Source organism: Rhipicephalus microplus, chromosome X, assembly GCF_043290135.1.
Source record: "Rhipicephalus microplus isolate Deutch F79 chromosome X, USDA_Rmic, whole genome shotgun sequence".
NCBI classification, from domain to species: Eukaryota; Metazoa; Arthropoda; class Arachnida; order Ixodida; family Ixodidae; genus Rhipicephalus; species Rhipicephalus microplus.
This window is the reverse complement of record NC_134710.1, coordinates 342,129,909-342,152,740: the sequence shown is the minus strand read 5'-3', so window position 1 is coordinate 342,152,740 and position 22,832 is coordinate 342,129,909. Positions and strand designations below refer to the sequence as shown.

At 42.3% G+C, this 22,832-nt stretch overlaps 1 protein-coding gene across 3 annotated transcripts in view; it reads right to left on the bottom strand.

Moving 5' to 3' along the window:
* Positions 1-22,832, bottom strand: part of SLO2 (slowpoke 2) — a 630,174-nt gene that overhangs the window by 108,253 nt on the left and 499,089 nt on the right. For all 3 annotated transcript variants that reach the window (XM_075879797.1, XM_075879795.1, XM_075879796.1), the window contains exons 3-5: positions 19,829-20,003; positions 16,483-16,531; positions 12,482-12,541 (exon numbers count right to left, since the gene is read on the bottom strand). In XM_075879797.1, coding sequence (XP_075735912.1) covers positions 12,482-12,541; positions 16,483-16,531; positions 19,829-20,003 — 284 coding nt within the window. The remainder of the gene's footprint in view (positions 1-12,481; positions 12,542-16,482; positions 16,532-19,828; positions 20,004-22,832) is intronic.

Genomic DNA, 22,832 nt, shown 5'->3' with positions numbered 1-22,832 from the left:
GGTCTTTCGAGCCTTGAAATGTCGGACAGTCTGGGAAACCTCGCTTGTCTTTGAAAACAGAAGTCTAAAGGGAAGCCCTCAAACGGAGGAAGCCTTGCGCAAGAGAATGAAAAGTGTAGATGTTTCAAGGAAGAGCCTTGTTGGGCTACGTGCGCACAGTTCTTCATTTGCTGATATCCGGAAAATGGTGTCGTCAATTGCTTCCGCATTGGTGCGTGTGCTTTGCACTTGTTCAGGGTCGAGGTATTGCAGGAGCAGTGCAACGCGTACTCACCCGCCAACGTAACAACAACAAAAACATTAGGAACACCAATTGAAAAGGAGTGAGCTCAGTCGTAAATATTGGAGAAGAAAGGAAGAAAAAAAGAAAGAAAGGAAGGAAGGAAGGAAGGAAGGAAGGAAGGAAGGAAGGAAGGAAGGAAGGAAGGAAGGAAGGAAGGAAGGAAGGAAGGAAGGAAGGAAGGAAAAACCTAGAGGCTAAAGATTTTCGGTAGGGTCACCATAGATCTGTATGGGCAGTCACGCCACAAATCTGCAAATGCAGACACTACGTTACTTCTTTTTATTAGCATTCTGGAGAAGATTTCGCAACATCTCCATACTGCATGTTTATGTGGTGATTGTGCTATTCTCTCTTTGACCGTTTGGAAATACGTTTTACAACCTCACGAGCGCCCTGCAACATGCCAAGTTGCCTAATAGTCTTTCTCGTATAAAGTCACTGTCTCGCATAGCAGAGTTCTGTTCGAATGAACAGAAACAGCTTTACTCAACTAGACTTAGGAAGTGGAATGTCTGTCTCAGTTTTCAGTTAAAAAACGCTAAACACAAGCTTCGACTCCGCGACTTTCTGCTTCGTAAGGAACACCTCGCCGATGCGTAAAAAATGGAAAGGAAACATATCTGCAGTACGAGGCAAACTCCGGTGATTTTTGGACCATGTCAGGGTAATGGTGCTCTTATGTTCCTGAGACACTCTTGTGATGTGTCCAAGGACTGAAATGCTCAGTAAGTTTGAAAATATTTTAATAAAAAAATGCACAATATCAAAACCGAAACTCAGTCAAGCGCATTGCCTACGTATGACGTAATATTTGGTACGAACCAGAAGTCGTACAATGCATGCTGGTCCCGCCATGACGGAGTATAAAGAGCATTGAAAACCGGGACGAGCAGGCACTCCGAGCTGAGGTGAACGCGCTGAGCATCAGCTGACATGTCTCAGACTGACAGTGTCTCAGAGTAGTGGGATAGCGGTAACTCTGACGTACATAATTCTAGCGAGAAACAATAGAAACACACGCTTGCGGCTTTACTCGGTAACCAGTTGCCCCACCTGATCGTGCTGATCCACTTCTCACGGAGGGCACTGTGACTTTGAAAGCTCAGATAGCAAACTCTCTGTATCTTAGTTTGTGCAGCCCATAACGCAACACACACTACCACTTATTGCACACCCATCCACAAAGAACAGAAAATGGCTTGATTTGCCAAACATGACGTCACCCAGACACTCACAAACGACTGCAATTTTCATCTCGCCCGTGCACCCCATTGTCCAAGGAAGGGCGCTTTTGCGTTGGGAAGGCGACATCCGGCGACTAACGATCGAGCAACGGCGCCACCGCGTCTTCCCTACACCTGTACCGAAAGGGGCCCGCATGTGTTCGAGAAAAAAGAAATGACCTTCACAGGGGACGGGAGCACGCGTACGCCGCGAAAATGTTTTGACTACTTCCGAATCGGCAGTTGACGTGCCACCAGCGTGGTCGTCGGTGTCGCGAGGCTGCAGCGTAGGCGACGAGCATGAAGTGGACGGCTGCGTTACCGGGCCCCCGCGTCATCTACTAAGCTGACGAGATCTTCAGCGGCACCCCGTCAACTCCATTACGTGTAGCGGAGCTGCCCTGGTCCATATAGAACTTTTTATTGTGATTTTTTTTCAACTGTTGTTTTAATATAACCAGCTTTTCGATTATTGTAGTTGTGTGCGCTGCGTCACACGTAGAAATTCAGAAGCGCGACCATGATTTTTTCCCTTAAATTTTCTTTGCATATCCTTTTGTTTCATCATGATGTTATTTTATTAACATTACGCGGATTTATGTTTTGTCTGTACCTGTTGTAGTGTTCTTTAGAGCCTCGCTTGTTTTGTAGCTGTTCTTTTCATCGAGTATTAGTGTTTTTCTTTATTTATTTTTGTAATCTCCTTATTATAGCTCTTGTTTTAAATAAATGCTTGCTCGTGTTTAATCAAATGTCCGTGTCTGCTCTATGAGTACGTCGGTCAGGCCCCTACATCACCACACGTGTAACGCCGCACGGGTCGACCTACCTGCAAATAAATTTGAGATGTACCAATTCGAGGCCTTTCAGGCGTCGCAGGCCACAGCGCGAAGTGGAAGCCTGTGAGTCTGCCGCACGTCGATGTTAGATCGGCGAGGTCTTACCCGAAGTGTGTGACACAGACAGTGTTGCCAATAATGCTGTCAAGGCAGGTGAGCGTTTCGAGAAAATCTTTAAGATTAGTTTGCAAACAATCAGCGTATCTCTAAAACCTGTAATTTGGGATAAAAGACGGAAATGTGCGACACAACGTATTCAGCAAATTTAATTGACATCCGTTAACTTCAAAAAATCGCCGGACTAGGCCTTTAAAGCCCCCCTCTCTTTTTTTTCTTCACTTTTTCTCTTGCCACTATTAACACCTTTCCAATCTCTTTCTTTCCAATGATCCTGTCTCAAGCACCAAAAAAAGTCACGGAAGCGACGACAGCCATATTGTCACGGCTGCTTATACTGTCGAAGTAGTGACATCGTATTATAAACAGCCAAGTTGTTCTTCGTCGAGGCTTCCCCGTCCGACGGCGTAACACTTATCCGGTGGCATCGCCGTGCAGAAGGAGTGAGGCTGCAGCAAGGGAAGGGCTGCGTCATGCTGAAAGTGGCGAGGGTTAAGCTTGACTGTTGAAGCAATGAGAGGCACACCAAGAAGGGGGAGAGTAAGGCCTAGCGTAAAAGGTGAACCAATGAGAGGTGCGTCAAGAACGGGTGCCAGCGAGGCACATTGGTGGAATCAAGTCGTTGCGAGAAGTAGGTCAGTGAGTGCCCCGATGGTGTATAGAGAATGGCGTTGGGTCTTTGCGAGTTTGCACTTTTACAGCGGCCCCCGAGAAAAAAGCCACCCGACGTTAGCGAGCTGACGCTCACGTCACCCGATGAATGAGGGGCAGCAGCTTTTATTATTATTATTCTTGCATAGGCAACTGAGGAAAGAGGGAGAGAGCAGACCGACAACTGTAGAAGGGCACAGCGCCTGCCTATTTTTCGGGGAGGAAGGAAGAAATAGCGGAAAAGAACACAAGAGGAGAGAAAGGGAGAAGAAAAGAGGACACTCAAGTAGCTGAGCTACAGAGCCAGCTTTGAATGAGTAAGCATTCCCATGCCGTCTTAATGAGAAAACTGTCTCACCGTCTGTCTGACACATGAGACAGCTACTACGCTATATGCGCATGAAAATTGTGAACATATGTGACCTACGTGAATGTGGTGTACCCGCGGTGCAAAGGAACGCAGCAAGATAACATTCTACATTAAGGCTACGACAATTTTGTGGAAGTGGAATAACATTCACCTGCAGGACAAGTAGCGAAGTTGACAGGGAACACTATAAAGATCTGGAATATTCTAACTTGGCGAAATTTTCATGACAAACACGCGTTTCAGTGGCCACGAGTTGTGCGTGCTACGGGACAACTTTCGAGGCCGTGACAGGTGCTAGAGCAGTGTTTCGGAATGGAACGAAAAGCAACAACGAAAAAAAATTAGTGAAAAAAAAAAACGCAGTCGAAACATTGTATGTTATTTTGTTCCGGATTGAGACCGAAATTTCTATCACTTTTTTTTATTCCCGAAAAAGCTGGGCAATCCACAACTACCAAGCTCATGCATCTTGCGCAATAATGTATATGTCAAAATACAGTAATAAGTGATAGCACGTATATCAGGAAGGAATTCGAAAACAATGATGTGCTGAAATTGTGCGAAAAACAAAAGCAGTGGCAACCAGAGATGTTTATCTCAACGCAAGTGGACTTTCAAGTGCTAGTCACGCTAGTGAAATCAGTTAGGGCATCTCGGCAATGAGGTTGGTTTTATCAGCAGTATCGCACAACGAAGAGCACACTCTATCAAGTGCTGCTTCTGACGTCATGCTCCCTTCCTTGACACGAAGAATTGAGTCTGCTTGAAAAAAATCGCAACTAACATGTGAGAAATATATACTACGAATTAAAAAGCAGCCGGTTCGCGCTATAGTTGGTAGGAATTCGCGGTACACTTATTTTGCGCTCCTCTGAAGAACGTGGCAAGAACGCGTTTTACCCACGTCCGTTTTTTTAAAAAGGAGAGTGATCGTTAGTTTAGACTTCAAATCTTGTGTACAAATAAAAATTGTTATGAACCACTAAGGAAAAATTTTTATTTCGTTCCGGAAAAGAAACCGACCGGAACTCTCTTGCGGTGGAACGGAACTAATACTGAAACGAAGAATATTTCTTTACGACACCCTTCTTATAGCACATCGTATCAACTCTACTGTCACATATGTAGAAACCGGCATGTCGCAGACTTTACATTTGCCAACGAATGTCGAGAAACCATATGCAAGTACGCTGTGTACCTGCCATGGTTGGTTGGCGGTGAAAGTATGACGCTGCTAAGAACGCGGGTTACATTTCTGGTCCTGGTGGAATCGTTTGAATGATGGCAAAATGCAAGATTTATGCACACGTTAAACAACGCTAGCTAGTAAAAATTGGCCCAGAGTCTCTCATAGCGGCGTTCCTAACAACGCACAGTCGTTATAAACAGCGAACTTCGAGAATTCTCTTTAATTGTGCTAAATAATTATGCTAGCTTTCACCCGTATTTCCATGTTTAAGGACAAAGTACTGTAGTGTTGCTGCGGGCATACGCAGTCCATCACTCGGTAGTCTTTTTACCCACCACGGTGTTTATTAGTTATGGTGCTCGAATGCTGACCCGCAGGTCGCAGGATGGAATTCCGACCGCCACGGCCACATTTTCGATGGAAGCGAAAATGCTGAAGGCCCCTGTCAGACCCAAATTAGATGCATGTTAAAGGACCCTAGGTGGTCAAAATTTTTGTAGCCTTTTACTACGACATCTGTCATTATCGTATCCTGATTATTTGACCGTTAAACACAAACAAATATAATACTGTCGGTAGCCTTCTTTCAGTGAGTAATGTTGCTCAATATAAGCAGTCTGTGGCTTAGTCTACATGTCTTACAAGAAGGATGCGTAGTTTTGGACGAACAAATGAATTGCCGTATTTCAACCGACAGTGGATGACCTGAACACCAACGTCAAGCAGTGACGCATCGATTATATGTATACTACGGGCTATACATACCACCGCTTCGCTACAAGTTGGCGAACGAAACTGTCAGGTTGCACAGTGCTGTAAGATTTTAATAGTATAGGCGGCATAAATAAAACGTACGGGGACGGGGACGTTTAGGAGGGGAGTGAAATAACCTAATATAGAATAATTGTTGGGGTGCTAGGTACCGGGACCACAATATCCTGACTGCGCAGGTCCTGACTGCGCAGGCTGAACGACAGAGCACGTGACCACAGCCCGGCTATAAAACTACCGCTGTTGCACGGACGCATCATTTGGCAGTGGTGACAGCGGCGGAGCAGCAGGCGTAATTCTTGAATGTTGCATATTACAGGTTAGCAAAATTTTCAAATATTTCTAAAAGTCTATTAGGACATTATCGCTGTCACCGCTGCCACAAAAAGTGACACTTTCTGTTCGTTGTTGTGACCGTTAGAAATGACAAAGGATGTTTCAAAACAGGTTGAACAGTTCAAAGATGAACTCCGGAATAAATTTAAGAACTTGAAAGAATCTCTCAAAAGAAGCATGCGTGCAGAAGAGAGAAAGCTCCGGACTGAGATCGACGACATGAAGCGCAGCATGGATTTCATTAGTAAAAATCTTGATGATGCTAACTTGCGGCTTGATGCTACTTTGACGGAGAACAGCTCTCTTAAAAAAGAAAATGAAGCGCTCCAGCATAAAGTTCGCTCATTAGAGAGGGAAGTGATGGAATGTCAAACGAGTCGTGTCAAAAATGAGCAGTACTCGCGCAACAAAAACCTTGAGATCAAAGGTGTTACGGAAACACCCAATGAGTGTTTGAGAGATGTTCTTGCTCAAATTGGAACGGCCATCAGTGAACCTGTCTACGCGTACGATATAGACATAATTCACAGAGTGGCAACGAAAGACAAGACAAAGAAGAACATTGTTGTTCAGTTCGTGAAGCGCGAAAAGAGAGACAAGGTTCTAGAGAAGGCTAAGAAAACAAAACTTACGAGCGGAAGCCTGGGTTTATCACTGGAAGCTTCTAGAAGTGAGGCAAATTATCCTATCTTTGTAAATGAACACCTTTGTCAGTATCTAAAGAAACTACTTGGTATGGCGATTGGGCGCAAGCGCGAACATGGCTGGAAGTTTGTCTGGATAAAAAACGGTGCCATTTTTGCCCGTCGCGATGAGACGTCATCCATCGTGGCAATAAAACATGAGGGCGATTTGGATAAGATTACCGCCAGAGGATAAGGATGCGCGCCCCCTGCGCGAACACTTCGATTGTCTAGATTGTGGAAACATGGATGCTAACTACGTGCTACCTGAGGACATGCGTGGTATCATATCTGACAACCCAGAGAAGCTTTTTAAGGTTTTCCATCTAAATGTTAGATCCATGCAATGTAAATTTGATGAAATCTACGCCCTTTTAGAATACTGCAATATTAGTTTCGATGCACTTATGTTCACTGAGACTTGGTACAATGAAAATTTGGATCACTTTGTTTTACCGTCTTACGATCATTTCTTTCTAAACAGAAAAAATTGTAGGGGTGGTGGAGTTATAATTCAGGTTGATATACCATGTTTTTAAATTCTACCAGAGTTTAGCACTCTTACTTGTGATATCGAAGCCATTTGTATTAAGAAAAATAGCAATGTGTTCGCTGTTCTGTACAGACCATCTCGGCGTTCTTGAAGTTTCTCGATTCTTTGCTTTCATGTGCCAGTGAAAACAGATGGTTACTAACAATAGGCGGTGATATGAACATTGACAATGCAAAAGGCTTGAGTGCGGCGAATGATTTTTTGCTTGTATTACAAAGCAACGGTTTTCAAAATCTTATATCAACACCTACACGCGTTACTCTTTCATCAGCATCTGTGCTAGATTTGTTCATTACTAACCGAAACACTGATGGCATTCTCTCTGGCGTTATCAACAGTGACGTCAGTGATCACCTACCTACATTTTGCATGCTTAACCGTAACAGTTCATTGCAACAAAGGGATTGACCTCAGCTCGTGTACAGGGATATATCGTCTCAAGCGCTAGAGGTGTTTCGGGATAAGATTTCTAAAACAAATTGGAGGGAAGTATTTCTTCTTGAAGACAGCAATAAGTGTTATGACTTATTTATAAAAATTTCTAAAAAACATTATTTAGAATCGTTCCCATTACGGACATACCGTAAACAAAAAAGGGTGCGCAAACCGTGGATCACACATGGATACATCAAGCTTATTAAACATAAGAATAAGCTTTTTGCCAACTTTCTTAAGTCTCGTAACACGGAAGAATTAGGAGAGTTTAAGGAATTTCGAAATAAGTTGAATAAAGACATTAAAAATCAAAAAACGAATATTATAAGCGTGCATTTGACAACGATTGCTTGCGTAGTGGTAACAAAGTGTGGAAAAAATAAACGAGTTACTAAACCAGAATACCAAGAATTATACGATCGACAACCTCGTCATAAATGACAAAACGATTGGCGGGACCGAACTCGCCAACCTTTTCAACAATTTCTTCGTTGAAATTGGAAGTAGCACCTACTGTCACGAAGCTGCTAATCGTATCCCGAGACTATCCCACACAATGTACTTGCAGCCAACATCTGTCCCTGAAGTGACAATGCTGTATCAGAAGCTGTGTCAGAAATAAAACCAATCAAATACGTTATAGATTTAATTGCACCAGTGCTTACACACATATATAACATCGCTATCTCTACTGGGTTTTTTCCAGACAGCATGCAGGTGGCTAGAGTTTCAGCGATTTACAAGAATGGAGACAAAAATAGCTTAAGCAACTATCGTCCTGTGTCAATATTGCCATCTTTTCAAAGGAACTCGAGAAAGTAATAAATTGTCGTATTGAAAAATTTATTACAAAATACAACCTATTAACAGATCACCAATTTGGCTTCAAAAAGGGACGTTGCACTGAGACAGCACTTCTTGTTCAAAAAGAGGAAATATTACACAACTTTGAAAATAAGGTCATGACACTGGGTATATTTCTAGATTTTAGTAAAGCTTTCAATCAGGTAAACCACTCAATTTTATTTGAAAAGTTACAACAATATGGGTTACGTGGGACAGTGTTACAACTTATTAAATCTTATTTGAAAACGCGCTACCAATACGTTGAACTAAATAAATGTAAATCACACCTTAGGCCTATTGAATATGGGGTTCCTCAGGGTAGCATACTAGGACCGATTCTCTTCCTTTTCTATATTAATGATATTGTAAGAATCTATGAGGATTGTAAATATATTATATATGCCGATTATTGCTCGGTACTTCTTGAGGGAAGAGACTTGGAGACCATAACACGAAAGGGTGATCTGGTGCAAGTTCAATAGGCTTACTTTAAACTAATCGAAAACTAAATGTGTGTTGTTCCGTGCCCCGGGCATTTTAAGAAGCATCGACGATTATATAACTCTTGGACCATTTCAAATCAAAATCGAGAAACATATTAAGATTCTTGGTGTAATTTTTTCAGAAAATATGTCCTGGAATGAACATGTGAGAACCTTATTGCCAAAATTAAGCAGAGCAGCCGGTGTATTAAGCCAAAACCATCACACGTTTCCTCTTAGCATTAAAAGAATGTTATATTTCGCGCTCTTCAACTCTCACTTATATTATTGCACGCTAATATGGGGAAACACAACATTATCAAACTTACAGCAAATATTCTTGGTCCAGAAAAAAGCACTTCGTTTAATAGAAAATGTCTCGTTTCTAGAACACACAGAACCTTTATTCCACAAACATAAAATCATGATGGTTCACAACATATACAAGCATAAATTGCTGAGAACATACAAGAATGCCACATTAGGAAGAACACAGCTATTCGAAGAAATTGCAAATCTTCGAGCAAATACAATTTCCTATCCTTTCAGGTGTCACCCACCATGCCACGTTCCTTTCTCGCGTACCCATTATGGGAAAGAAAAACTTGATTATGTACTCGCAACCACACTAAATGAACTAGAACAAAGAAATGTTGACGTTCTTAACTTTACTAACAAAACCTTACTAGATCTGTTTATATAAATGTATTAGAATTACTCATGTTTGTATATTTACAGTAGCTGGTTTTACTAAAGTGATTGTAACTTAAAACATACATTGATGTTTTTTTTTTCATTAGAACACCGTAGTCTACATAACTACCGTTTTGCTAATCGCATTGTATATACTGTGGCTATGTAGACTTGTTAGATGTTTTGCCATGTCACTACTGCAGTACGGGTGACCAGAGCTTAGTCAAGCTGCGCAAGCGCAGCTTTTTTCTCTGGTCCCCTATTTTCGCAGTGACAATGCGCTGTATTGTCTGAAGCGAAAATAAAATTTGATTTGATTGATTTAATTGATTTGATTGATTGATTGATTGATTGAATATGATTATGAAAGATGCCGTAGCGGAGGGCTGCGAAAATTTTGGCTACCTTGAGTTTTTTAACGTGCACCTACATCTTAGCACATGGTCATCCAGCATTTTGCCAACATAAAAACGAGGCAGTCATGGCGAGAATTCGATCCTGCAGGCTTCGTCTCGGTCGAACAACTTCAAGAGGCTGTGGATCACTTTTTTTTTCAGCAAAGCAAAAAAAAAAAAGCTATCGATCGGTACACTCGAGCAATACATTAGAGCTTGAATTCAGGATGAATTTTCTGATGACGAGCACGATCACAAAGAACGACCACATTTGCGAGCACATGCAGTTAAGGTAAGCCTTGCTTGAAGAAAAAAATGAAAAAAAAATGCTCAAGGTCAATACGCGTGCTTGCGAAGGTTCGCATCTGTTTGCTCTATCTTTATCTCCTTCCTGCGGAGCTTTTCGACAGCTCGTTGAAGGAAGAGGAGTTGCGCCTGCAGCGTGAGACAAATCTGCGTAACTCCGCTCGTAGTTGAGGTTCGAAAAAATTATTTTGCGGTGGTCGATCCGTGAGAAAACGAGCTCTCTTAATGAAGCCATCGGACGACTACATTTAGAAAAACGATGCAGGACACTTTTTAAGAGATGACGAATCTGTTTCAACGAACCTTTACTTTTCTTCTAGTTAAAACAGGGATGTCAAAATGCTGCGTAATATACGAATTTCGCAAAATTTTCAATCGAAACAAATACGCGCAGGTGAAATTTGCTGTTCTCTGTTTTTTTTTTCTTTTTGCTACATAGTGTCGTGCACTCCTTTAGCACACCGCGCTTGATTTCGTTGCTGCATTTATAAACTATACTCGGCGGACCTTCTCTACTGTTTTTGCACACAGAAAAAAGAGAGGAACTACGCATACGTCTTTCTTCGTGATGGCTTTGCAGGGGGTTTTAATGATGGCGTAAAAATGATAATGCACGTATAAAGCACACCACACAGATTTCTTGGCTTATTAATATTATGTCAAAATTTTCGTTATGTTCCTGTATCCGTACAATGTTTTGTTTATGCGCAGAGTAGCAAAAAGAAGTATTTGCGAGTGCAGATTTGTTCCAAACTATCCCCCGTTTATCAAGTCTGTACTTGAAACTAACCGCTTGCAGTTGAAGTAGACGAGACCCCTGATGATCTCGTGATAGGCACGCCATGTTCAACTGGCACCTACTAACATTAAGGGTAAGCTTTTGTGCTCGACATCTGAAGCTTTATTAAAGCACTGGCCATCTACTTCAACCACTCGTATACAATACAGGAGAAATGCAGAGAACGAGAAAGAAGAAAATAGAAGAGGAAAATGACACAGTTGGCAATTTGGTTGAGATATCATGCCGTCGTAAACCTAACCGCTGAGCTTTTGTCCAGTCGAGCAGTGAAACGCACAAAAATAGCTGTATTGATAACAAACAGCAAGGTTTATGAATAACAAGAATTGAAATGCATTCCAATAAAGAGATGCGGGTTGTCACGCACAATAGGCATTAGCTGATCACTTTTGTACGATTTTGACCTCACGGCCAGCCGATGGAAATTCCAATGAACCTACGCATTGTTTATTTACTGTGGGCCATAATGAGCAGTTTTCCCAAGATGATGAATGTACGGTAAGCACGATAAAAATACTAGGTCAGATAATTACATAAATGATACAATCGCTTTTCTTTTTTGAAGTTGTGAGACCTTGTTTAGAAGGTGCTTCTCTTGTTTCCCGAGTGTGGATAGCGCCGCATTGTTTCGCATGAGTGACAGCATCTTACACCTTTAGTGTTTTTTGTGAACTCCTCCCTGCCTTTTCTGTCCATTTCGCTCTTTCTCTCTCTCTCTATCTCTCTCTCTCTCTGCGTGAACTGTTTTCTTTGCTGTCTATACTATAACTTTCGACGTTTGTAAACGTTGACATGGTACGCCATCAATTTATTTACTAATATTGTAACCGGCCTGTGCTGCTGAAGCGCGATCTGAAGGTTTACATATATAGTCAAGGGAAAAGATAATCGGACGCATAGCGTTACTCTTGTACAGTATATTCCTTTAACGCTTCGGCAGGTCACAAATGCTTGCCCAACACACCGAACGTTAAAAAAATTAGGCAGTAAAGAGTTTCAGGTTTTGCTTTGGTTACCTAAAGGGCCTATGCTTGCACAAATGCTCAAACCCAGCTTGTGCTTTCTTTTTTCTCGTAAAGCGGATTGCCTTATTTTATATGCCGAGTGGTTTGTATGCCGTAAACTGACAGACAAAAAAGCTTCTGAACCCTGCGATGTATCCTAAAAATAAATATACAGCGCCTAAATGTAGCACCCGTCCAAGGTCGTGGTCTACAGTGGATATTCGCTACTACTTTTGGGGTTGTTATCATTATCCCTACCATCATTATGACCTCAGAAGCGGTGGATCATTGGTTACAGCAATTTTTTCTAAAGAACAATTGCCTGCTTCAAATGTAAGCATGATAAAAAATATATATGCTGATCAATATTTTTCCTCCCCGATGCTTCAGAATAGAGTTCGCAATAGCCACCTGTATGAATGTGCTTCTGTTAGCCTACAATTAAAATTAGCGTAGCCAAGGCTCTAAGGAAAGGCGCACTAGTAAGGTATGAATCAATAGCTTACCTTGTAGGTGAGATATACAACCAGACAGGCCTCGGAGAAACTTATGATAGCCAGAATAGTCTGAAAGCAGAACAGTGGAAAGAAAAAAAATATTAGACTAGCAGTCGGCATGAAAAAGAAAGAAATGAGGAACCAAGTGTTTCAACAAAAACTTATTACTAAATAAAAAAGGTTTCTGACGAGAAGATAGTTTTTCCAAAGTAACGTATTATTGCGATTACTGTGAATCAATATTAAAAGCACGCTAATTGACAGTTAATAAACAAATAATCACTGTTTAACGTTTTCATTATTTATCCTACAGTGCATATCGTGATTGATAAACTAGTTGCAAAAGTCATGCGCCGCCAACGGTGAAGTTGAAGGCAATGCGTCTTACACAGAGGTATTAGGGCATGTGACCTACAATTAGAGTACGTGGCAAGCTGCATTTTATATACCGGAAACACTTGATTGCTATAGCCGTTATATATACTGGAGATACGTTTGTCATCGCCTCATTTGCTATTCCCGTGCGGGTATAAGTTAGCAATATCTGCGCGAAACGTCTAAACATGAAGGTATGTTTCTCCCTAGTCAAACTCTCAATTCCACAGAGGACGATTTGCAGGACAGAATCAGCCTCGAATACCGCTAGCTCGGAGCTATAAGCCTTTCCGTCGTGGTTAGATTAACGGGTGCGCAAAAACATCCCGTCTGTGATGGAATCAATTTAAGAGGTGTAAAATAAAACAGAACAGGGCAACTGAACTTCACTCTTTTTAAGAGTGAAGTTCTTAAAGCTCAAGTGTCCCCCCCCCCCAAAAAAAAAAACAAAGAAGTTTCGGCAGCTGCACCCAACGAGGGAGATAATCCGCGTAGTCGTCACGTTGAGGTTGAGTTTGCCCTCCGCGCAAGCAGATCGCGAGCGACGCAAATCCCGCGCTCTGGGGCTGCCACAGCCAGATTAGCACGTTAGTTCTGGCGCGGGAGCCTGGACATTCTCGCATGGTCTGTGACAGGCTGTGGCTCGACTCTACAGTGTCTACGCCAAGAAAAGACCTAGCCAGCATCAGTCAAGAAGGCCAGGTTATAAAGCCCCTAAAATCAACCAGCTTCGCTGTTTCTAAAGCTTTACAAGGATAGTGTAAACTTCTCCTCTTTTAAATGTGGCATCGACATAACGCAAGTCTGGCGACAAACGAGGCAACCCGCCTAACTATGTGCAAAATTTTTTTTTAAAGGGAGCCTCACCTGACCCCACTGCAAATATCAACTGCAGGAGGTTGTTAACCGGAGAAGAGACATTGCAGAAATTACCAGCAGTCGTTTATTGAATAACCCTGTTTTTTTGGCGAAGACGTTGTTTTTATGGCAGTAAGGTTGTAAAAATGGGTTTGATGAAAATTTTATTGCGCTTTACATATAGTATGCTGAACTTGTTATACTAGAATAAGGACGGTTTTTAATATGCAGAAAGTATAGTTAGTTTTCTTGAGCCCTCATTTTGTTGTTTGAGTGCGTGAGCTCGAGTCCCAACAAGACGAAACAAAAACTTGCTCAGAAAACTGACTTGATGAGCACGATAGATTAGATTACATATAGTAGGATTGACTGTAATAAGGTCGGTGGTGCTTGGTTGAGTGGCGTAACTTTAGGACTCGCTACCGGAAGAGAGATAGGCAATGCTCACATCTGCCTGCTCGTTCGTACAGTCTACGTGCGTGCACGTGTTTGTTATGGGCTTGTCCCGAGTGCATGCGTGTTCGAACAGGAGCTTCAATCCCGCTTCAACAGAAGGCGACAAAAGCTATGTTGAAATTCCTACCCGACACGAACAAGCGGCTGTAACAGCAATGTCACACACCGCGAAAGACAAGACTGGACTATGACTGAGTGTGCGCACGTGTGCTGCCGAATGTGCTGTGTTAATCTCTCTTCCCTCTATGCTCTCTATCTTTCATCTCTCCCATCCCCCTCCCATGCGCAGGGTAGCAAACCGGCTGCCTATAGGCTGATTAACCTCCCTGCCGTTCTTTTCCTCCTATTTTCCTTCCTTCAATTCCGCTTCCGGGGAGAAAATGAACCAGCGGGACTACTAAAACTGGCTGTGTATACGCATTCACGTTGACCAAAACGATGGTCCGGTGGCATTCCAATTCGATGGCTTGAATTATCATCAGGAGCAGAAGAAGCAGCAGCAGTCTGACACGCCCTCTGCGGGGCAAGGGGCTCTCCCATGATCCGCCAATAAACCCGGTGTTGTGCTTTCTGCTGCCACGTTATACCTGCGAACGTTTTAATCCCATCGACCCAGCTAACTTTCGGTCTACCCTTCGTGCGTTTGCATTCGTTGGGAATACAGTCAGTTACCCTTAATGATCACTGGTTATCCTGCTTACGGGCAATGTGCCTGGAACATGCCCTTTTCTTCTTCTTCTTGATTTCAACTATGATATCCTCAAGCCCTGTTTGTTATCTGATACATTCTGCTCTCTTGTTGTCTCTTAAGGTTACACATATTACTCGCGTGTAGAAAATGAAGGCGTCTGAAGTGGAGCTTTGGCGAGGCTAGTTTATGTGCCCCACGTCGGTGGCACGCTTCCGCACGCATTTTGCGCAGGATTTTTTGCGCAATCCACTTTATCTGTGAATGCGAGGCCCTGTAAAAAGCCGCACCCAACCGTCGTCGCCTCTTTAATATTATTAAAAAAAGTTGCTCGAGAAAATTAAACGTCTCACGTCAATGACCCGCCTGTAAGTCGATAGCGAAAGTGCGATGTATTTATTTATTCGTTCAAGGGTGTCACTTTGATAGGCTGTAGCGTCAATGCTTCTTTTATCAGCCACAGAGTAGAAAGAGTTCCTTGCTTTTGAAAAACGCACACGCGTCGAAAAGTGTGTTGTCGGTTCAATGAACTCGCAGTTTAGCGTCAACAAAATAAGCATTGAGAAATTATATTCAAATGAACTTGATGGCGTTTCTTCTTGCACGTAGGCATATGCTGAAATTTCGCAGTTGTGGCAGGAAAAAAGAAAAATAGCTGACCTTCACGAAAGATTGATAGATATGTGTGGTTCTAACATTCCAAAACCATGATATGATTATGGGAGACTCCATAGTGGAGGGCTCCGGAAATTTTGACCACTTGGGCTTCTTTAACGTGTACCCAAACCTGAGCACACGGGCCTACAAAGTTTGCTCCTCCATCGGAAATGCAGCCACCGCAGCCGGGATATTTACGGAAGGCTTTGTAGATTCAGAAGAGGGTGTTCTTGAGCGACGCTTTGCAGTCCACTGTCATGTCAGTCGATGGCCGTAGACTAGCATTCTTCATGGCGTCAAAGTCAGTGATTTAATAATTCTAACAAAGCGTTGGTGACATTATTATTCTTTCATGTTATCTTGTTCAATGCTGGTGCATTTCATAAAACAAAAAAAAGTATCGTCGATCTCTTCGCAACAAAAGGTCGTATTATAGAGCAGAATACATCAATAAAGCACCAAAATTATTACGAAGAAACCTGCCTTGTATGTATACGTGAAAAATATGTTATGATTAGAACAGCGTACTTACATGCTTCTTCATAATGAGGAATCAATCAATGCTGATTTTCATTGTATAGCATCGTCGCGCAATAAATAATGCTATGAACTCATATGTTGGAATGCGCACATTTTTTCCCTTCAAATAATTCGAAATGCCTACCTCACCCGTGAACCTCAGTGAATTCGTGATAATTAGGGTGGCGTACACCTAATAAATAAGCAGAATAGTGATACACTTTCTACTTGTTGTTGGCGCCCAGGAAAAGCTGCGCCTTAAACGCTAGCTTCGACGCTTAATATCACGCACATAAGTGGTATTCCAAAAAAACCTAATGAAATCGCTCAACTGTTTTTGGGCAAACACGGCGCAGGAATTCTAAAATTGTAATTTAAGAACACTAATCCCATCATATTGTCGTGAAACGATGGTGAAGTGGCGGAATAATGTGGTGCCAGGGTTTAAGATACATACCTGGATGCACCAAAGCACGAAGGGACGCTCCACCCAAAATATGGCATCCCTGCAAACACAAGCGAAAAACCGCATGAAACATGAAATAAAATAGTGCTAAGAAGCGAATTCGGTAATCCCCACTTGTTTTTCTTTTCTCTTCTTTAGCCATTCTGCATCAAAATAGCTGATATCTGAACAGATTGTGAAAAGGCTATTAAAAACAAAAGCACACACACACATATATATATATATATATATATATATATATATATATATATATATATATATATATATATATATATATATATATATATATATATATATATATATGGAGTAAAATTTTTACTCCGTATTGTAACTTTACACACCAATGGCAGGCTGTCCAGAGGGCCTGTCCCGTCGCTGAGAGTCACCATCTGCCCGTTCCCTTATGGGCGGAGCCGGGAAATTGATCCTAATAATTTTCCTCGGGACGTCTCAACAAAGTTCTTGTCACTGTCACTTTAAGCAGTTCAGATATAGATGTCAAAAAATATAGTGAACGAAAAGACAATTTTCGGAAGGTTAGAAAGCCAACCTTCCGATAACGCGCAAATGTTCGACACCATTCAGCTTTTTCTAGAAGATCTGTAATGGCTTTTAAAGGTGAGGGGAGCATTTTGAAAGTAGAGCTAAGTATGTTGAAAAAGGTATCTGAAGCTATACAGCATTGCAGCTATATTTGTACGTTTGCCCCTTCTTCTTTTACACACATGCATACTGGACGCAGTTTATTGCCATTAAAAGCAATAAAGAAGCTCACACTGAACTTGCACTTCCAGCTCTTCGAATGCCTTTGCCTATTAATGCCAAATCTTTATCTTTTTCATCTTCTACAACAACCATTATTTGAAAAAAAAAACAGTCGCTGATCAAGATCAAGGAATTATCTTGAAGCTTCGTAATTCGGACCCGCACAGCTAGAATATTCACATTGCTCAAAAATTCCTTGATGAGGCCGAAATGTCTCGTTGCAACATGCTTTATTAGATTGGTCATCTGGTTTATTATTATTATGCTCAACAAGGTGAAATTTCAAAGAACTCCCAACTTCTTCACTTAACGAACAAGCAAATTCCTATGATTTTGTTTCTCCGTCTCTATGGTTTTTTTTTCTTCTCCACAATTTCGGGAATTATCCAGCGCTTCGTCGCCTATACCTCCGTGCATGCATTTAGGTAGCTGTATGCGTTTCCCACGTTAACGGAGCTGTAATTGAATACTGATGAAAAAATAAAATAAATAAACAAAATACTTCTTTCTGTCAAGATGCACCGGATAAGCTACAACAGCCGCCGGTGCTCATCGTTTTTATATTAATTACCACGTGGAATTTGTCATTACCACTATATGGTCGAATGCTTTGAAAGTCCGTCTGCAACCCTGTTGATAAGCGCTGGATTGGAATGTCCCGGAAATAAAAAAAATGTTATGGAAATGGATCAATATCCGAGTGGGCGAAATTATCCGAACGGCACATGGCACATTCATCTTTATTGTACGGGGACTTATAATTGCACCTGCGCAGTGACTTTTCGTGAAAACACGCCCATTCGGCTGGCGAAATCGTAATTTAAAATGAGCCCTCATATAGCCCACCGACAACCAGCCATTTCAAGCCGCGCATCTCCCCCTTAAAGCAACAAATTAATAATGAAATAAATCAGGCAGGAACCCTATAAATCGAGAAGGTCTGTAAAATAATAATAAAAGTAAACTTCAGCACTATGCCCTAAAGGTGTCTCAGGCAGAATAAAGACAACTTTCATTTGTTCTTTATTCTGTCAAAGAGAGCGCAAAGTGCTCATTCAAGCACACACAGACGCAAGCACAATCACAGTTGCACTGGGTTGCAACTGTGAACATGTTTTTTACTTTTTTTCACTGTTTCATCAATCACCCACCACATGAGTATTTATATACTTTTGTTCTTACCATGCGACTCGCGGCATTCGTCCATAATCACTATTCCATTTTTTATAGCAGCATATTGATAGACTGCGCTCAGTTAGCGAACGAGCAGAAACGGGGGGTAAGATATGATGAAGTTGGGAGTTCGGTGTTACCCTCAGTATACTTTTTTTTCGCCCCGCAGCCTTAAAATATTCATGGCCCGATTACAGACTATACTTCCACAGGAAGACACAAGGTTTTGTGATAAATGACTGTAGGCTCTAAGTGCGAGCTCACTGGCGATGTGTGGCAGGGGTCTATGCAGAGATCTATCATATTGACATGCTAGTCTTTTTTTTTAAAATAGATAACATTTCTGGATTTTCATGTTCGAAAACTACGCGATGAGCATGAGGCACATCTTAGTTCGGTATTCCGAATGAATTTTGACCATCATGGGTGCCCCCATCGGAGAGGGGTGGCCAATTTAGAGCACATGCACTTCGTTGCTGGGAAGCAATCAAACCAACCAAGCCAAATGTTACTCCGCCATCAGAATCCCCAATAAAAGATGATCAGCTTTGTGCCGTCCAGTGCGCCTCAGACGATGCGCCGGTAAGGCTCAGCCTGCCCGTCTCAGAGAGGGAGCCCAATGCACGATTGTGGCATCTCTCAGGACTGTTAGTAAAGTTTGACCAACCAATCAATCTACGGTTCTCTACCGTGCATTTAACTAAAGGTACACGGATTTCACTGCATCGTGGCCCTTTCGAAATGTGGCCGCCATGGCCGGAAATCAAACCGGCCACATTGAGCTTATAAGAGCGCAACACTTCGGCCGATTACCACATCGGCCGAACTAAATATGCCGCGTACTATATGTTTCAACGTGACCTAAATAATATTAACATCCTGTCTTTAACACAGTGTAAGGAGGTTTACAAAAACAGATCAGTGTTGAAGGTATTCTTTCAAAATGTAAGTTTCACACGTGACCTTTCACATAATATAAACCTGTATATGTTCGTTGCTTGTCCGCTATAGTTTAGTTGCGTTATCTGCAGTATGCTTTACGGACAAGCCCAGCTTCATACATAAGTATAAAATAAAACATACCGTTTATCTGGCTGTAAGCGTCGTCGAAACGGGGGGGCAGGCGGTTTGTACGTGCACCGCTTTCAAGGCTTTCAATTGCTCAAGACTCGATAAATAGGTTTAATGTATGCAAGTATTCTTACAGAAAACAACGCAATTCTAAGTAAACTAATGAATCAACAAAAAAGCAGGCAGCGTGTTTGCGTAAGCTCACAAGAGGGCGAGGGCTAAAACTCGTCAGACCATTTACACATGTTATGTCTGTTAAGAAACAACGGAGACTGACAAGCTGCACACCCCAGTACACCGAACACGTAAAGCATGCTAAGATGCGTACCAGTTGATGGCGCCATTTCGCACAGCTTCGTCGGTGTAACGCGAGGTGTTCTGGACGCGCAGGGGACACTGGTAGCAGGTGGCGTACCGGGGTCCCCTGTCCAATGCTACTCGGCCCACGTAGAGAAGACATGCCACGATCTTCACTACGAGCCGGATTACTCGAATGCGGAGACCTGCCAAAGAGATAAACACAATGACAGTGAGAATAGTGGTTGCCTTAGGGCCAGCTCCGAATCTGAACAACAACATATGAAAGAGGAAAAGCGGTAAACGTACAGAAAAGAAAGCCAGGTTAACCAGGAGGAATCTCTGGTCGGCTACACTGTACTTAGAGATGGGAAAGAAGTGCGAATAAATGAAAGCGGAGACTAGTATCTCTGATGACACTACAGAGTCATGACAATACAAGACTGTTTAAAAGTAACACACCAACGTAGTCACTGAACTTGTCAGAAGGTGCCGTTCAGTCTAATTTCTGCAGAAACGCCCTCATAGGCAACCACGTTGAATTCCGGTTAGGCCAGTAGCCAAGAATTTTGTTTTCAATGCGAATGCATTTTTTAGTCGGGTCAGGCGTCTGTCGGGATCCGTCCATCGCCCTCTCGCATAGCAGCAGCTGCGGGCGCACGCGTTCGTGCTCACCCCTAGGAACCAGAGAATGTGTTGCGAGAGAGTGTAGGAGAGGATACGTGCAGTACTTTGCCGCTCTTTCTCTCAGCGTTCACTCTCTCTCCTCTATGCGCCCCCCCCCTCCTGAACGTTACTAGGGTGGCTAGAATGGGGAGGTGTGATGAGCGCGGCGCTTTTCGCTTGCCGGAGAAGGTCCTTCAGCGCGCCGATGCCGCTAGGGGCGCTGATGCAGCGGCACGGGTAGTGAGCGGCGCACTTCGCAAAGTTTGCCTCGGGTGTGCTGCTTTTTTTTTTCACAGGCGGTAGCTGCTTTACAAGGACTTCGTCAATCGGCGATTGCGCTGAGTTTCTCTGAAATGCCTGAAGGTGTCACCGACAAAAAAAAGTAGATCGAGCGTCGCTGCATTATGCTTGTCCACAAAACTTTATCTATCAGCTCAGCCTCTTAAGAGACCCAGGAGTGGCAACGCAGATCACTTTGTGGAGGAGTCTCGCTGTCTGTAGAAACAATGCTGAATGAGATGGAATAAAATGAGGAAGACTACGATATACTTCTATCTGATGCACTAGCAGTGTCTGTCGCCCATGAATTGTACACCACTGAGCGGCGGATGATCACCCTGTATATTATGCGGCAAGCTATGCTGTTAGAAATCTGGTACTTTGTAATAATCGTGATGAGTGCAAGAATGCCCGCCTCCTTTCCAGTGTTGGTGGTTACGCGTTATAAGTAACACCGTTACTGGTATAGCACGCTACTTTGGCAATTAGTATTTGAAGCACTCGTTATGCATGTAGAAATAGAGGTGCTGCTTAAATTGTGCGAGTTGTAGTTGTCAGAAAGTCGTTCCTGCAGCATGGTAGCACTATTTATCAGTTCTGTTTTTAAAACGAAATTTGCTTCTGCTGATAGTAAAGATTAAGCAGCATTAAGTTTGTAGTACCTAGAAAAGCAAGGTTCACGTTTTCATAAACAGTTGCGATTCTAGCGGGCCCTGTGTAGGTTAAAGGAGCAAAAATTGTTTACAATGCAAATACCTGCGATTATGGTCCGCTTGCAGATGCAAGCTTCCAGAATTACGGTAGGTTTTTTTTTTTGTTGAGGTCAGTGATCATATCTTTTCGGAGAGGGTTGCCGTTGAATTAGTATTTCGACTTTCTGTGAGAATGAGAAATGAATTTAACATGTGCCACGACGTTATAAGCCATCACATGCAACTCTACAGAGTACATTAGGCCACTGTGTTCTACGTCCGGCATCTTGTGCAAAATTTGCTGTTTAATTCACCTAAATTAGGTACAGTTGTTTTGCTCACAGACCTCATTTCGTTTCTTTCGATAGGTCAAGGAGCACGGGACTAAAAGCTCGAGGGATTGACAAAGTACCGACCCAGTCACAAGTTGGCAAAGCAACAATACGCGACAGACATTCATAGACGTAGAATATATAAAATGATACCAAGTACGAATACAAAAGTTTTGAAACAGAGCTCCACAAATAGAGAGCGGGAGAATACATATGTATCATGACGTGGCATGAACATGAAAAGCTAAAATCAATAAGTAGATTGACCGAAAGTCCGGGAAACGTACAATTCGGGAAAGTGAATGAGCTGGGCGAAGCATCTGATGTGACTATTTTGATTATTTAAAATTACATACATCTACAACGCCCTAGTTGGGCCTTATTCGTAAGGAATTAGTTACACATAATAATATAATGAAGTGCCACAAATCGTCAGGACCAAAGCTATACACTGGTACACGTAGACATCACAGTAAAAGGTACAATACAGTAATAAGAATTATTTCAAAATGCGCAAGACAGCCAAGTTAGCGACGTTTCTTGCAATATTTAAATAGATTCATAGGAAGTTCTCAATGACAGAAGAAAGGACGAAGTATCAAAGTCTTCGTGGTTTAGGATGCTTAATAGGTATAAGGTAGCCTGTAGGACAATGTTCATCTTAAATACTTCTAGGAATAGATAAAATCCATGGTTAATTCTTCGTGCCTAGTGAGAGACACAGTTGGGTTTACGTTTATCTTAGCAAAATTAATTGTGGTACTAGAACTATGTTTAACGAATGCTTTATGACATGTCAAATATAAATACGAGGTTTATTAAAATGATATTCTGGCTCCAGCAGCGCGGACGCATGGATTCAAACTTCTGATCTTGAAGTATAATCGACAAAAAATTCCAGGTGGTCGAAATTTCCGGACCCCTTCACTACGGCGTCTCTCATACTCATATGGTGGTTTGGGGAGGTTAATCCCCACATATCAATCATGGAGTATAATCGAAAAAGACGTACGGTATTTTTATTTCGGTAACGGTAATCCGTTGCCTTTCTGGTATGCAACATAAA